We start from the raw sequence: 18,443 nt of genomic DNA, 5'->3' as shown, positions 1-18,443 counted from the left end.
ACACATGCAAAATGAAAAATAATTAGATATTATTCATTTATATTTTGTTTGTTAAAAAAATAATCATCGATAAATAATTGTATTATTGACCACTCCTTATAGATTAACACAGGTTATTGAAATTAAGTTATGATGTACCTATTATTATTTAAGATTTTCATTGATAATAACTAGTATACTTGAAAGAAATATAATATTTTAACAGAAATATAAATATTTGATCATGACATCATGGTTGTTTATCTTATCTCCAAAGAATAATATTCAGCGAAAACTCTAAGTGATTATAGCATTTATTTATCGATATTTCTGTATTTCTTAATAATAAGTAAGGATTGAAACCATCGATAGAGAGAAAAAATAAGTAATTGGTTATAAAATGGTAATAGTGTAAAATAAAAAGAAACTTCATCAAAAAGAAAAATTAATTTCCCCCATTAGATTCACTGTGTTAAAAATGTTACAACATTTCTATACCTTATTTCTAACCGAATTTTATTGGTATTTTGTATTTTGTACTGTAACTAAATTAATTGTTGTATGTTCAAATAGGTCTTGCCCAGCTTTGAATTGAATGAATGGAAATTCTGTGCTTTATAATGAATACTACAAAACATATTAAATCTGTCAGTTTCAAGATGGTCTTTTAATATCTGTATACCTTTATTTAGATTTAGTATATAGTTGTATGTAACTGGTTAGGTAATTGACCTAAATTGTATCTTAGTTACCTACAGCCTACAGCGATAGATCTAGGACTATTTTATATGGAAAGCTATGATTATAATTATTTTACTCATTTATCAGATACTAAAATGATAATAGTTTCCTTACTGTATGAAAATAAAGGTTAACGCGGGCCAGGGGGGTTGCTATAGAATCCCATCACCATTTAATAGTTCCATCCCTGAATGCCTAATATATGCAAACACAAAAGGTAAAAAATATGATAAGAAAAACTATCCAATTATTATATAATATTATAAACCTATATTTTAAATTTTAATTAAGAAAAAATTATTTTTATAATTTATACAAATTGTATAATGTGTATATTGTTCCTTATTCCATTCACCATGGGTTTGTTACTGGATTTAAAAAAAAGTAATACCGTTATATGTTTAAGGAATACATAAAAATAAATGTATTAGAGCCTTAACTACTATGTTTAATCCTAGCTATTAGCAATAGGTCCAAATAATATTGTTAATTTATTTAAGAAATCCAATTTCAGGTTTTGTTTTGTTTTGCAAAAAGGTGGTATTTTGTATTTAGACTTTAGACCTAATTATCCGACTAAAATAATGAAATTTGGTTGGTTTAGCTAATTTTGATTAATTATCATGTTTATTATTATTATTATTATTATTATTATTATTATTATTATAGGCTTATTCTAGGTTAGATTTTTTAGGCCCATTGCCAATTATCATGTTTGCTATGTCTTAATCAAATGATTTTTAATATTTATTTTTTTGACTGAAACACTGTCAAACAAACAAATTGTACCTGTTTTTACATTTTAAATTGTTGTATTATAACAAAAACTAGTTTCTCCAACATTTAATATCGCTTAACTATTGTTGATGAATAAAAATCTGTTCAATCAAATGTGAAATGGTCAATCTGCAGTTAATTGGCTGGCTATATCATTTTACACTGTTTTGAGTGGACAGAATATAGTGACTTATTAGTTATTATTACAGCTCGTAAGTTAATGCATTTGCATATCAATCTTGTTAAGTTGGATTTAATGGTAGAGGATATAGAAATCAGTTTCAAAGTAACATGGTTAACTATATGAAGTTTTATTTTTCATATTTAGAAATTTTTTGACCATTTGGCATATTTATGCTTTTTTATATTTTATTGAGCATTTTTTTCATAATTTTGATATTCCTATAACCTATAACGAATAATGATTATGTTATATTAATGTGAATTTGTTCTGGATATAATGCTAAGAAAACCCCAAAAATTGATGAAAAAATCAAATATTCATGTTTTTTCACTGTATAAAATACTAGCCAACCCGTCACAGCTTCGCCCGTGATTGGTTGTTTATTTTGTCTCCGGAGGATGATATGTATAATTTTTTATTCAAATTTTATCGTTTAATGTGATCGGCAAGTAAATATTATAAAAAATGGTTAATGAAAACGTATTGAAATGTTTCTAGCGGTATTAATGATAAATATATTTTTATCAAAAATAGCTGATCCCGTGCACTTCGTTGAATGTAGGTACCAACTCTATATGACTCAAACTTTGTTCAATTCGTTATTTAATAATAGGTGTATGGTGTTCAAAACTTATCTTAACTTTTCCGTTGCCCAGAATAAAAATTCTGCTTCGCATCAGTATATTATCAGGTAGGCGATCTACCTGCGGTAGATCGCGGACCCCGTGCTGTTAGTACGTAAATGTATAATTTAACTCTTAAGTATCAAAGTTATACGAAGTTTGTCGTTTTTACTTAATTCCACCTACGGTGGATTAATATAATTAATTAATACAAAATTCTAACCTAACCTAACCGTACCAAAATCCAATGAATAAAAAAGCCAAATTTAACCCTTTTTAAATTAATCTATCTTCTTCCCAGAGGTCTAATCTACATACAAACATTCTTTTATATTATATACATATATATATATATTATATATTGACGAAAAATAATAGTACAAATCAACAAAAATGCCCGAGTAACCAATAGCAACCAATATATAGTACTATTATATATACGTACTATTATATATATGTATTATTATATATACCAATATATATACTATTATTATTTTAATCTGCAACAATAAACTACATTTTTTATTATTTAGTTTATTTTTTTCTGGACAGATGGCGCCACAGTTGTATTTTTGACATCCCTATTTCCTTATTTTCTGGTGGATTTTTCAAAATATTCTTTCATAAGAACCTTGTCCTGACAATTGCGAACACAACAAAAAAAGAATCAGCTAAATTGGTTCAGTAGTTTCGGAATTTATCCCGAACAAAAAAAACCAACTTAATTTTATAATGAATAATGATAATGTTATATTAACATGAATTTGTTTTCGATACAATGCTAAGAAAACCCCAAAAATTGATGAAAAAATCAAATATTCATGTTTTTTCACTGTATAAAATGTTAAAATGTATGGGAATTGTAACAGAAAACTTTTAAAAATACGAATAGATATTTCTTGCAAATTCAAAAATTGCTTATGATTTCTTCTTATTTAATCTGCATATTTTTAGATTTTTAGTGCATATAAATGCATATTTCTGAACTTTTTAAGGAATATTTGGCCATTTTTTAGTGCCTAAGCTAGTATTTAGGCATTTTTTAGGGTATGAACTTCTGAGCCGTTATTATAATAGCTTAACCATTGATTATAAATACTAATATTTATAATAAATGGTTTAATTAAATTAAATATATATTATCTTCTCATTATACGCATGCGCGTAGAAATGTGCAACATATTAATGTTTAAAAAATGGGCAAAAAATGTCCCAAAAATGGGAATTTACTAAATTTTATAATTAACTTGGCTCATAACTAAATACTAGTCAAAGTATTCATTGTATACTGACTTAGCTTTTTCTAGTAAATTTGATAAATAAAACGTAGTTAAAAACTTAAAATCATTTCATACAAATCTTTAATTACAGTACCTACCTATTATAACTTACAAATCAGTAAAATACTTTTACTTTAACCACAGTAAGTATATACATAGCAAACAAAACTTACTGATTATTTCTTTTAAATTATATTTAATGTTAAAAATTAAATTAAACTATAATATGATGTAAAACTTGACGATATAGAAACTTTTTACAAAAGAAGGACAATTTTCAAAAATAATAAGCAAACAAAACTTACTGATTATTTCTTTTAAATTATATTTAAGGTTAAAAATTAAATTAAACTGTAATATGATGTTTGATGTTGTTTTTACATACATAATAAAAAAATAATAAAAAAATACGTAATTCTATTTAACGAATTCCTCTATATAACGAATTTTTTTTGCTGCTTATTCGACTTCGTTATATGGAAGTTTCACTGTACTATAAATCATTTTTAATAAAATTAAACTAATTAATATGCCTTGATTTAATAATTAAGTTTACACAAATATATAATTTCCTAAACCCCTAAGTAGAGCTAATGTGCTATAAGCCTTACTTTTTCTTGGTAGTTTAGTTATACTAAAAATCATCATACAACATTTTTATAAAATTCTTCTTAATTTAATTTTAGATTCTGAGTGGAGCGAGGAAGCTAGCTGTTTTACAATGGTGTTTAATTTTTTATTATTATTTATTTTTTATCCTGTATACAAAATGTCTACCACAAGGAGTGCTTTGATTTCAACATATAATATCTTATCTTTTAGCAAATTAGATCAAGGTGGTACTTTAGAGAGGACATTTTCTGTTTTCTTAATAACTATTTAATGTCGCGGGAAAAACCACCGACAAATTACAAAAAACCGCTAAAAATGGGTTTTTTTTTATTTCTAACGCTTTGTTTATCACCATAGAAACGAATAAAAAATTATAATATCAATTTAAATTACAGGCTATAATAAATAATACCAATATAAAATATCCAGACTGACAAACTGTCTCGCTCAGAAACGTTATATATATCATTAAATTCAAGTTTAATACAATCCATTATACATTGACCCACTAGTAACCTACTGTACAGCAGATCGACATCCACTTACCCGCTTTTTTTAATTGTTTATTTAAGTTACATTATTTTGAATCAAAAAAGTAACTTTTAGGTTTTATTTTTAAATATATTGCTGGAGCTTAATGAATATGTTTTCAATATTCAATACATTAACCATTCATAACAATCAACAATATGATATTACATAAAATGTATGTTTAACAACTAAAAAAGGCAATAAACTGTTTAACAGATTATTCTTTATTTTTAAATAAACAACAAAAAAGCGGGTAAGTGGATGTCGCTCTACTGTACAGTAGGTTACAAGTGGGTCACTGTACAATGGATTATGTCAAATTTGAATTCAATGATATCATATCATTGTATACGAAAAACGATTCTGAGCGGAGACGGTTTGTCAGTCTAGATATTTTATATTGTTATATATTTTTATTATAGCCTGTAAGTTGAATTAATATACAACAAAATAACTAAAATCGTTATTTTTATTCGTTTCTATGGTGATAAACAAAATTAAAATCCCATTTTCAGCGGTTTTTTTTGTAATTTGTTGGTGGTTTTCCCGTGGCATTAAAATAACTATTGAGAAAATCGAAAAATGCCCTCTCTAAAGTACCATCTTGATCCAATTTACTAAAATATAAGATACGAAACACTCCTAGTAGAAATTTTGTATACAGGATTAAAAAAATAAACACCTTTTTAAAACCACTAGATCCTTTACTCCGCTCAGAATCTAAAAATAACTTAAATAACGTATACATTTTTTCCAATAAAACATCATTCTATTTATTAAAAAGTAATTTTGTTACAACTAGAGCTTACTTTTATTTAAAAAGTATTGAAAATTGCAGTCACTATAATATGTCGTTACGTGACCTAAGTGGTGATTAAAAGTTATTTGTTTATTTGTTTTTTTTCTTGTTAAGCAATATCTAATAGGTAAGAATATGTTGCGATGACCAACAACCATAATATTATTATGTACTTACATATTGTCTATATTCAAAATACTTATATAAATATGATAGGTACAAGTTATGTAATTATTAATTGTTACATATTGAGAACTAAGTATTTTATAATTTGTATAATATTATCGCCTTTTTATTCAAACATATTATCATATGGTTTTGTTACTTTAAGTGCCCTTAGCCTAACCAGAATGCAGACTGCAAACCCATAGTTATCAAAAAGTAGGTATTCTATAGACATGTTTAATCATGACTTTAATTTTATGTGAAAAATAAAAACAGGAACTCAACACATGTTAACATGTACACGATGAATGATGGACCTCCAAAAAAGTGGTAATTACCTACTAGGTAATTCGTCAACGTGGATTTATGGTCTTTTCAATTTACCAATAAGGTCCTTCTATATGTCCATGAATTTGACCCACCCACTTTCTATGATAAGACCCAAACCAATACCAAAAGTTAGCAAATAGTTAGCAAATAATAGCAAATTTACTATAGAAGTTAGCAAATCATTATTGAGGCAGTTATAAGCATTATTTATTTGGGTGGGCCAAGTTCAGGTAACCCACCCACTTTGTCCGATCGTCTTAAAACAAACGCCGGTAGTTAGCAAACAGTTAGCAAATAATAGCAAATCAATTTTTGAAGTTAGCAAATCAAAATTCTATTTTTGGCCAATTTTAGAAAAAAAAATTCCAGCCCACCCACTTTGTCCGATCGTCTCCAAACAAACGCCGGTAGTTAGCAAACAGTTAGCAAATAATAACAAATCAATTTTTGAAGTTGGCAAATCAAAATTCTATTTTTGGCCGATTTTGGAAAAAAAATTCCAGCCCACCCACTTTGTCCGATCGTCTCCAAACAAACGCCGGTAGTTAGCAAACAGTTAGCAAATAATAGCAAATCAATTTTTGAAGTTGGAAAATCAAAATTCTATTTTTGGCCGATTTTAGAAAAAAAAATCGGGTGGGGGTTACAAAAATATTTTCATATCTACATTATATGGGATTTGACTATGTTATAAATAGTATAGTTAATACCTACTTCACTTTCACGAACTTCACGCCCGTGTATTATTTGGCTGTAATAATATTATATACTAATTAGTGACATAAAGCAAATAAACGTGTTGTGTTATTTTACCACCTCAATCCAAACTAGTGGTGAAATGCTGAAGTCCCCAACAAATATTATTTGTGTTCCATAATCCTGTATAATATTAATATCTTAGTCCGTTAATAGATTTACATTTGTCGTGTTCATCTTATTAGCATTAACCACGATATGTGATGATACCAGAAGACATTAATCGTGTGAAAAAAACACAGACTACAGAGTGTGATGCATACACGATGATTGAACACTGGTTGATCATGATCCGGTCGTAGTGTTAATTTTGGATTGAGGTGGTAAAATAACACAACACGTTTATTTGCTTTATGTCACTAATTAGTATATAATATTATTACAGCCAAATAATACACGGGCGTGAAGTTCGTGAAAGTGAAGTAAGTATTAACTATACTATCTATAACATGGTCAAATCCCTTATAATGTAGATATGAAAATATTTTTGTAACCCCCCACCCATAAAAAAGGCTTATGTACGCTACTCAAGCAGATTGAGAATATTTTAGAAGTTTTCATATCACCAAGGATACAAAATCATACTCATACACGTATCTATTTTATAAAACACTAAAAATTACACCTAATAAGTAATAACTAATATCGTATATGAGTATATGAGTTTTATTATGGATATTATCGCAATTCATAATCTAAAAATAATATAAAAGAGTCATGCAAAAATAATAATTAATAATTTGCTATTATTTCGCTAACTATTTGCTAACTACCGGCGTTTGTTTGGAGACGATCGGACAAAGTGGGTGGGCTGGAATTTTTTTTCCAAAATCGGCCAAAAATAGAATTTTGATTTGCCAACTTCAAAAATTGATTTGCTATTATTTGCTAGCTGTTTGCTAACTACCGGCGTTTGTTTGGAGACGATCGGACAAAGTGGGTGGGTTACCTGAACTTGGCCCACCCAAATAAATAATGCTTATAACTGCCTCAATAATGATTTGCTAACTTCTATAGTAAATTTGCTATTATTTGCTAACTATTTGCTAACTTTTGGTATTGGTTTGGGTCTTATCATAGAAAGTGGGTGGGTCAAATTCATGGACATTCCTTCTATACCTATTCCTTAATAAAATAAAATACATTAATACTATAATATTATAATACTATACTCTTAGATAGGTTTTATATAGGAAAATTGGAAAACAATATAGGCTAAATGGCTAAATGTATTGGTTATATGAAGACATACTTTTTTCTAATTTATGCTTTCACAATGTTTTGACTATTTTGAATTTTTTTGCAATTCAGAAAATTAATGTTCTGTAGTAAGTATAGCAATAAATGTACTAGGTACCCATCTACCTTAGGGTAGGTGGATATAGGTATTACTTTTCCGTTGTACAATTTAAAGTAAAAAGTTTTTTGTAGGTTGCCTCCTAAACAAAATCCAACGTAGATACTGCAACCAGCTTTTTATTACACTCGTAATGTATCTCGACAATAATTAATTATTAGCTGGATATTTGTTCGCACGAAAATATTGTTCACGTGTATAATTATTTCTTGCCAAAAATTGATTTTTATTTGCATTACCTAGGTAGGTAGTACCTATTGTGGTAAATCTTTATTAAACTGAATTAAATAATTAAATATACAAATATTAAAAAATGTAGGTTGGTACATATTCAAATAATATTACATATTGTGTCAAGAAATCTAGCACCTCCATATATTTTCGGCTAACAATAATTGTCGCATAATATGGGCATGACTTATTCTACTGGAACAATCCCTATATTATATTTATTTTTTTTGTTTGTTCAATAGGTAGGTTATTTCTTTATAGTTTGGTTAGTGGCCACCACATATTTAATACAGCCAAATACCGAATGATTTAATTTTTCGATTTCTACGTTTATTAACGAATTGACAATAATAGTTAAGTTTAACACAATCTCTTCATTATAAGGCTTACTTACTACCTTTTCAATGTTTATATCGACTGTCGATCGCTCTATCTGCGGTATCAATTGCAAGATGCAGTTTATTTATAGGTACCTAATGTTAAATGCGTTCTGATAAGTTTTGTCATCCGTCCAGATGAAAGTGTTTTTTTTTTTATTTTTTTTTATTAGAATAAACTCCAAACGGCTTTTGGAACAATATAAACAAAGTAGGTAGTAAAAATTAACAAATCATGTGATAACAAAAGTAAGATAGGTATCTATAACAAAATAAATTGTAATAACATATAAAATTAATTTTACAATTAGTTTACAGAGAATTACCAATAACTAAAAATATAATGTGCAGTCAAAGACATTTTAAAGAAAAGATTATTCCATATTTCCATACCTATAGTTGAACTTAATGAAAACTACTTTGGGTCTCGCTGGCGGCGAAGTTTTAAATTTTACTTTATGTAACCTACCTACCACTTACCAGTATATCATCTCTGAAATACATTTTTCATTCACTTCAGTATCTACGTCCAACTTTTTCGTCATGACGTCATCTCATAATTTTTCGTCTATAATGATAAAACTGTAAAACACTGTTTTTTCTTTCACTGATGTGTCTAATGTAGTTATGTGGTCAAAAAATGAGTCGTGTTTTGGTCTGGATCCAAGTAGGTACTTAAAGTTGTTCTGAATAGGTAAATATGAGAAAAAAAATCTTGATAATTTTAATATATCAATTATAAAATTGTTTAACTTAGTAAATGTTTTGTAAGTTGCAGTTAATGTGTATGAGAAACTGTCAAATGTTATGGGCATATAAAGGTATCGCACAAACCATGACGAAAAAACGGCTAAAATAGGTAGGTACCTACTACCTACAAATTACAATACATATAGTCCCTCCTCGTTTATCAATTTCTTTGGTAAATTTTTATTCTAAGGGAAACAATCAATACATTTTAAGACAACTGTTTAGTGTTCGCCCCCCACCCCCCCACAGAGATACAAATAGTTATTTTAAGAATCTCAATAAGGAGAATAAGAAAGGTACTATTTATAAATTCTTTCCATATTTAATTTAAGTATAATGGCTAAATTAAATGTATAACAGTTTAGGTAAGTATCTAGGTACCTACCTACCAATACATTTTACACCGAAAACCGCAGACGCAAATGACTTCATCCAAAATTTATAATTAGAATGTTGAAAAGTTGATAACTCGTACTATATCATAGGCACCTTACATGGCTGTATTATAGGTGTTATTTAAACATAATTTAAAGGTGGAAATTGGTTAAATTTATTTAGCACCTAAATATAAATAATTATTCTATTACTATAATATTATAAAAGTTTAAAATTACTTGTAAAATATTTTATAAGTCAATAGATAAACGGTTTAGATACATATATATATAAACACATATACATATACATATAGATATCATCTTCTTTTTAAATGTGAATAAGACAGACAAAAATATGAAAATAAAAAGGGGGCAAATAGGTATAGCGGCTTTATATGTCAGCTGTGGCCTATCGAGTGTACCTCGTCATTAAGTAAATCATTTTAATGTATGTGTTAAAGTATTTGAATTCAATCAAAAATCATTGCAAACGAAAAACGATCCCGAGTGAAGATGGCCAGTCAGTCAATATTATTAAGTAGGTACCTACATAATATAGTATCTACGTGCATTTAATGTGCGGGGAGGGGGGGGAGTCTTACACCTCCAAATTAAACTTCTGCCCCCTGAATGTCTCATTATTATTGCATAATACATAATAGGTAATTAATAACTAGTTAGAAGGATGAATCATGTTTTTACGAATAATTTTCATCTAGATATAGAATCAAATTTCTGATCACTGCTGTGGTGGTATTATATATTATAGAAAATTACAAAATGCAAATTGGAAGTTGAAAGTTTATAATTATTGTTTAGCGTGTACGAAATAGGGCCCAAACCATTTTAAACATCATAATAATATAGTATAGGTATGTAACAATTTATATAGATGAACTTCGTCTATAATGTCAAACTTTTGTTAACTTTTTGTTCCGTTTGTTATTATGACCTTAGGGACGTCTCGTAAATAAAATGACCACTGGTAATGAAAACATATTATATAATAGGTACCTATATAATATACATGCCTACCGTCCATGACCCACACAGCAATTTGAAAATATTTATATTGTAGACATATGTTTTCCTTGTTTTCTTGAAAATATTTTGTTTAAAAATATTTTGACAATATGTTTATATTATGAGCAACAATATATATATAAATTAATATCTAAAACATATTGTAGCAGTATGTGTTTTATGTGTTGAAGAAAATATTGTAGAAAACATCATTAAAATATACGTTGACAATATTTTTTTTCATTGATTGAGATCATATGTTCTGGTAGATATTGTAACAATGAGTTTATTTAATGGACAACAAAATATTGTAGGAAACATAATTAAAATATATGTTAACAATGTTTTTTTTCATTGATTGAGAGCATATGTTCTAGTAGATATTGTAACAATGAGTTTATTTAATGGACATCAACATATATTAAGAAACATTAAGGAAAAATATTGATACAACGTATTTCTGTATATTGTTGATAAAATATGTTCTGGTAGATCTCATGACAATAATATTAATTTATGACGGCTTCTACCTACGCATTTATATTTTAATTATTATTATTTTTTAGTCGGTACCTACGATCTACCTATCAACGCCTAAAATAATTAATTGTATACATGTTGACACATGCTGAATGCTGATACATTAAAATATTATAGTTTTACTTGTTTTATTCCCTGTTTAAATGTGTAGGTAATAAGTATTAATAGTAATTATAATAATTCCTTTAGATTATTAAAATTGATATTAATATAGTTTCAAACTTGTAAATTACCAAACAATATTGTTTTAATATTATCGTTTCTCGTCATGTTCGATTGACTAAAAAACAGACAGATTTAATATGTTTTTGCAGTGTTTTATTTTATTATGAGTGGAAAGCACATACGATAAATTAATAGTATTGCCGATTTCGTAAAATAACCTATAATAGTAGGTAATAAAATAAGAAAACTAATTATTGAATTATAACCCAGATACTAAAAATTAAGTTTCTTTAAAAAAGTAAAAACTAACATATAATTATAAAATTATACATTTATAATAAAAACAAAATAATAAAACATACCTATAAAGTATAGTATTTTATAGTATAAAATTGTATATTTACTTATAGGTACTCGTAAATTACCTAACTATATAGGGACGTACGTATTTGAGTCGAAATTAATTGATATATATATACAATATACTATAGACCCCACAGACATATTAATAATTTTTATATTACGTTGCATAATAGGTATTAACTTCACCAGACTTGGTAAAAACGTGTTAATGTTATTATTATCATATTAATATATTTTGAACCAATAAATTAGGTATATTCTTACATGAACAAAAGTAAAAAAACGTCGTTAGGTATCTGGTATACTAATGTGAATATGTACCCATTTCGATTTTTAATGTACCTACCTACGTAATTTTAATCTATCAATTATTTATTGGCGTCATGGCAATAATTTAATAGTATGTAATAATAATAATTATTATTTTAACCATTATTTGGAATTTAACATTTGTAAACGGACTAACGGAGACTCCCCATCGGCGATCGCTACCTCCGATACCTATATTATTGATACAATATAATATTTATTATTAGGTATTATGATTTATTATAATTATACGTAATTTGACAACGTATAATATTGTGCCTGCCGTCTGCCGAGTACCGGACTGGCGGTGGCGATTACTTGATGGGATATCGGACAGGAGAGCGAAGTAGGTTTACACACTACACTACTACAGTACTACACAGCCGCGATATCATTCAATTATTATTATTACACTAAAAATGTTCGAATTTCGGAATTACCCAAGATAAGCCGACGACGAACCGCCGTTGTAGACGGCGATCGCCGACCGTCAACCCCGCGGCCCGCAACATAAAACGAATGAATCCCTACACTCCATCCCTGCACCACTATACAGACACACAGTAACAGTGAGCAGTGAACACGTCATGTTTATTATTTTTCTCATACAGCGTTCAACTATTGATACTTACTATTTTGCAGTTTCCCTTAGTTTTCAATTTTAGTGTTATACCTATTATTTACTACAGCGACGGTAAAAAGTATTTACCTATAACAGTTCAATATAGTACACAACATACATCACATCGGTAAGTACCCTATTTTGCTATTTTATTAGATACCACATCATTATATTTTATTAGTTTATTAAAATGTTACTATGTATTATAAACCTAATACTTTGTACACCTAATTTATAAATTCAATACCTATTAAAATGGCACAAATATTGCAGAACCCTCAGTACATACATTACATAAAAAAAAAATAATTTTTCTATTAAAGTATAAGTAAGTAATAAAATATGAATTTCTATTTAGATATAGGTAGGTATGTAAATAAAAATGATATTTCAATGATAAATTAAATAACAGTACATTTATTTCATCAATCAAATAACTTTAGGTACCTACCTATGGTTCTAAGCAAATTAATTTCTTATGGTCTCAACATTGTTAATTAATGTTATAAATTTAATTTTTAATTATTTCTAATAAGTACACAAATAATTATGATAGTTTAGTATTCATTAAATAAATATAGTATTTATACTGAATAAAGTTATAGTTCTTCTAAAAAATATTATAATTATGATTTATGCTAAGTACCTAAAGCTATATAATCCTACAAATCCAGTTATAAGGATAATAATATCATGCATACACCATAGTACATGAAAAAATGAATATCACAATATTATTATATGAAACTACATAATACCTAAATCAATCACCAAATTTTATAAAACTATTGTATCATATTTTCCTATTGTTATTTTTTTTATCTATTTTTTAGATTGTTTAGAAGTAATCAATAGTCCTGTTGGAAAGTGGAAAGTACTAGATGGAGCAGCAGTTACTATTGCAGATGATTCATTAAATTCCATTAAAAAAAAAGATACTCCAGATTCAAAAGTTCAAGTTAAACGCAAACTATTTGCTCAAAGTGATGATGATGATGTGCTGGAGAAAAATGCTGGTATGATGATACTATTTACCATACTTGTAATTATTATTTAAGTAGAATTTCTATAATTTTTAAATTTAAATATATTTAATAATTAAAAAAATACAACTTAATAATATTAATAATACATACATTTGTTTTAAAACTATCTACTATAGTTTTTATGTTCTCTTCTTAAAAAAAAAATTATACATAGATTTTGAAATTGAATTATTGGACATTGCTTATAATAATATTATTGCTATTACTACTATTCCCATTGTGTAAGACAAAATGTATGAATTTATATTATATTCTATAATGTTAATTAAAAACTTAGCCATTAACTTTAAGTTCATTTTTCTGAAGGTAATAACAGTAAAATTGTACGATTGGATACTGAAAGTTTTAAGCAAAGTCTTATTGAACCTGCAGATGTAGTAAAGGTGGATGATTTTAATAGTGAGTTATTTATCTATTATGTTATAATGCTGTAATACCGTATTTTTTTTTTTACAACTATAATAAATAATGTTATTAACTTGATTTTTAATATTGTAATGATTTAATTATAATTCAATGTGTTATATAGTTGACTGCATTTATTGATGTACTTAATTTTAATTTTTTCAAGGACTCAATGATTATGTTAGAACATCATTTACCAATTTAAAATATGATATTAAACATTTGGTATATGTATCAGAATCAGTTAAGAAAATGCTCGAAAATGTTAACAATATCTGCTCAGAACTGGGTGTGACAAAAAACTCTAATTTAACTGCTGTATCTGTATTAAATAATGAAAACCTTCCTATATCTAACGAAGAAACTATAAACAATTTTGAAATGTTACTCGAATCTTCTGCTTATAGAGATAAAGTTGTAAGTATCAACATTTAGATATCAATTTAACCTATTACTTAATTTCAAAATTGTATGTTATTGCTTATCTTTTAGGTTTCAGAATTATCACTTTCAGTCGGAAAAACTATTCCTGAAACCATAAGACGCATGATGCAAAAACTATTTGATGATGATTGGTTACGCAATTACTCCTATATTGGATTTAAAGGCAAAAACAAATTTTCTTCTTTGCACTCGTGTAAAATAATATTTGGTGAGAGTTGATAATTTTTTACTTTCTGATTGTACTATTTATTTATATCTATGTTTAACTATTTATGTTATTAGAAGCTGTTCGAAGCTGTTCAAAGTTTGAAAAAGTTCCTGATATGGAAATAGCACTTACAATAAGCAAGTGGATGGCTCAAGCAACTAATCGTATTACTAAAAAAACTAAAGAAAAATTGTAAATAACATTAAAGTGTAATGTTTTAACATGAAAAAAAAAAAACTTTAAAATAAAAATTTTTAAATAAATAAGAAGATTTGTATGGCATTTTATAGTTACACTTTGAAATATGATTGATTTGGATTTTAAATTATTGAGTAATAATTAGTAGTACAGTAAAACCTCGCTAAGACAGAATCGCTTAGGCCCGTCCAATTTTTCCATCTTTAACGGAGTTTCTGACTTGATAGAGGGCTCACATTTATTTGAATCGCGACTATAGAAATTATTCTTTTTATCGTGTTCCAATCTTACAAAAGTTCTGTCTTACCATAGTTTTACTGTATACGAATTGATTGTGGATATAGAAATTAAATGGTTGTTGATCAGTAAAAAAAATAATCTTAAAACCTGAACTTAAATTGGATTGTATCCAAATACTTAATAATTAATTATAATGTGAACAATATTTGGATTTTATTAATAACTTCAAAACTAAAAATTAAATTAATGTGAACTGAGTTTCCATTATGAGGTGAATAAACAGATATATTAATACATTAATTAGTGTACCATGGTTTGTAAGATTAAGGCATATACATAAAATGGAATATAGTTTAATATATAGTAGTAACTGTAGTATAGGTACTCAATTATATAGCTATAAGCATCAAATAATGAATTGTCTCATTAAATATTTGAGTACATTTAGAAAAAATATGTTAACAACACTAATCAATTATTATTGTAAAAATATGTTTATTTACATGTTTCTGAAATATATAACTTAACTATATCTTAGAAATCTGTGGTACCACATATTGTTAAAATATCTTAAAAAACATAATTCCACAATATGGAATTTTCTGCCACGAGTCGTTGTCACAATATTGCTTCATTATTGTTAACACTTAAATCACATAATTAAAACACAAATTTAAAATATTTTCGTGTTCACAGAAAATATTGATAACATATATGTAAAATATTGTAATGCTGTCTGGGGATACGTCATTATGTCACATGTGTTCATAGATCATGTTTATTTAGATTATATTTAGGCTATTTTATAGTTGTCTACAAATATATGTATTCATTATTTAAGTGCGTTGCACACTTGCAAGTGATCATATCCATGGGATGATTCGGGCAATTTTAATTTCTCAATCACAACCGAACTTAAAATCGTTCTATTCTAATAGTGATTAGTGAATAGTCCGTACCTACATCACATTCATTTTAGATTCTGAGCGAAGCGATGAATGTATTGATTTTACAATGATGTGTGTTTTTTTTTTTTATTTTTTTTATTTTTTTTATTATTTTTATTTTTGTGTCTTTCATCACCTTTTAGGACAGTAAAAGCGCTTGGATTTTCTTCAATAGTAACTTTTCTGATAGGAAAGTGAATCTAGTTGATACTTTGGGGGGGGGTCAAAAGTAAAAATTTCCCAGTAGTTTTCACAAGCGACGTGAAAAACAAAAGAAGAATTAAGGAAAAACGGGAATTTTTACTCAAAATCTGTTTTCGAGAAAATCGATTTTGGTTTTTGGTGTAACTCTAAAACAAATGACCGTAGGGACATGAAATTTTGACTGAATGTTTATATTAGCATTTTCTATACACCATAAAATTTACAAAATATTTTGACTCTTTTTGAGCTGTTTACGGCCATTGTCAGTTTTCAATTTTTTTAGTTTTTTTTTCTATAAATATCAATAAAATTTTATCTGTTGAGTAAAAAAGCTTGAAAATTTAATAGAAGGCTCCTAGGTTATTATTTCAAAGGCAGATGAAAAAAATTAAAAATCCTTAGTCACAGTTTTTATTTATAAGCATTTAAAGTTCAAATTTTGACAAAATACGGAAAAATCACAAAAAATAGCAAATTATTTTGAGTTGAGAATTCATAAAAATTTTTCTTTTTAAATCTAAGATTTGAAAATGTAATATAAGATTACTCATAAGTTTGTCTACCTTTATCAAAAAAAAAATGTCTAGAAGAAACTTAAATTAAATTTTTATGAGCGTCTGAAATTTATATTTTTACAACATTTGATATTTACTCGATTTCTCATGTAACAATTTTCTTATTTTATTGTAATTAAAAAACAAATGACTGTAGATACTTGAAAATTTCACTGAATGTTTATATTAGCATTTTCTTTACACCATAAAATGTTGAAAATATTTTGACTCTTTTTGAGCTGTTTACGGACATTGTCAGTTTTCAATTTTTTTAGTTTTTTTTTCTATAAATATCAATAAATTTTTATTTGTTGGGTAAAAAAGTGTGAAAATTTAATATAAGGCTCCTGATATATCGTTCTAATAGCAGTTGAAAAATATTAAAAATACATATGCACAATTTTTTTTTATAAGCATTTAAAGTTCAAATTTTGACAACATTTATCAAATTTATAATTTATTAATTATTTTGTGGTCAAAAATTTATAAATTTATAAATTTTTAACTTTTATGGCTAAGGATTGAAAATTTAAAACAAGGCTCCACGTAAATAGGTTATATATAAATTACTTTATTCACAATAATATCATCAAATATACTTGGTAAAATCATAGGCTGACTGACCGTTTTCGCTCAGAATCGTTTTTCTTATACAATGATATTATATCATTGAATTCAAATTTAACACCATCCATTATAGTGACCCATTTGTAATATTCTGTACAGAAAAGCGACATCCACTTACCCACCTTTTTACGATTTAAACCATTCATTTACCTATATAGTATATACCTTTTACCTGCAGTATAAAGTTTATATCTATATAAGCTAAAAGCTTGCATAAGTTAAGCGTAATATTAATAAATAATAATAATAATTACTCATAAACGGTTTTCATTTACTTGATATATATTATATTATTTGTAGCCATCACCATGCAGCGATTAAAAACTTTTTTTAATAACATTATAGCGGAAAAAATTGAGCAAAAAAAAATCGAATACTATCAAACAAAATATATCAATAAACTTAATTTAAAATTAATATTAAATAGGTAAATGTATAATATATTAAATTACACTTAAAACACCTAAAATTACAAATAACGTTTGTGCTTGTTTTTACGCTATACCTAAGACATTTATCATAATTCTAATACAATTTTCAATTTTATGATTGTGTAACTATTTACAGATTTACTAACTCATCATATTTTATAGTAGCGCATTTTGAAATAACGAAGAAGAAGTGTTGCAATTTATGAACAATTCAAATTGTTTAACTTGTATCAACAATGTAGCCATAT

The 18,443-nt window shown here is 26.7% G+C and overlaps 1 protein-coding gene across 1 annotated transcript; it reads left to right on the top strand.

Annotated features, from left to right (window-relative positions):
* The first annotated feature begins 9,369 nt into the window (after positions 1-9,369).
* Positions 9,370-15,214, top strand: LOC132945510 (uncharacterized). The gene is made up of 6 exons (XM_061015287.1): positions 9,370-9,409; positions 13,725-13,907; positions 14,244-14,336; positions 14,509-14,759; positions 14,835-14,994; positions 15,069-15,214. Exons 1-6 carry the CDS (start codon positions 9,370-9,372, stop codon positions 15,188-15,190), a joined length of 849 nt encoding a protein of 282 aa, XP_060871270.1. The 3' UTR covers positions 15,191-15,214.
* The last annotated feature ends 3,229 nt before the right edge of the window (positions 15,215-18,443 follow it).

Source organism: Metopolophium dirhodum, chromosome 1 (genome assembly GCF_019925205.1).
Source record: "Metopolophium dirhodum isolate CAU chromosome 1, ASM1992520v1, whole genome shotgun sequence".
Lineage (NCBI taxonomy): Eukaryota > Metazoa > Arthropoda > Insecta > Hemiptera > Aphididae > Metopolophium > Metopolophium dirhodum.
The sequence above is the reverse complement of the archived record's forward strand: the minus strand, read 5'-3'. Positions and strand labels throughout refer to the sequence as shown.

What these genes read in the sequence shown, in the direction of transcription:
- LOC132945510 (XM_061015287.1), top strand. Translation starts at nt 9,370, where the DNA reads ATGTGGTCAAAAAATGAGTCGTGTTTTGGTCTGGATCCAA. An exon ending in TGTGCTGGAGAAAAATGCTG is followed by an intron (nt 13,908 to 14,243) that starts GTATGATGATAC and finishes ATTTTTCTGAAG; the next exon opens with GTAATAACAGTAAAATTGTA. An exon ending in AAAGGTGGATGATTTTAATA is followed by an intron (nt 14,337 to 14,508) that starts GTGAGTTATTTA and finishes AATTTTTTCAAG; the next exon opens with GACTCAATGATTATGTTAGA.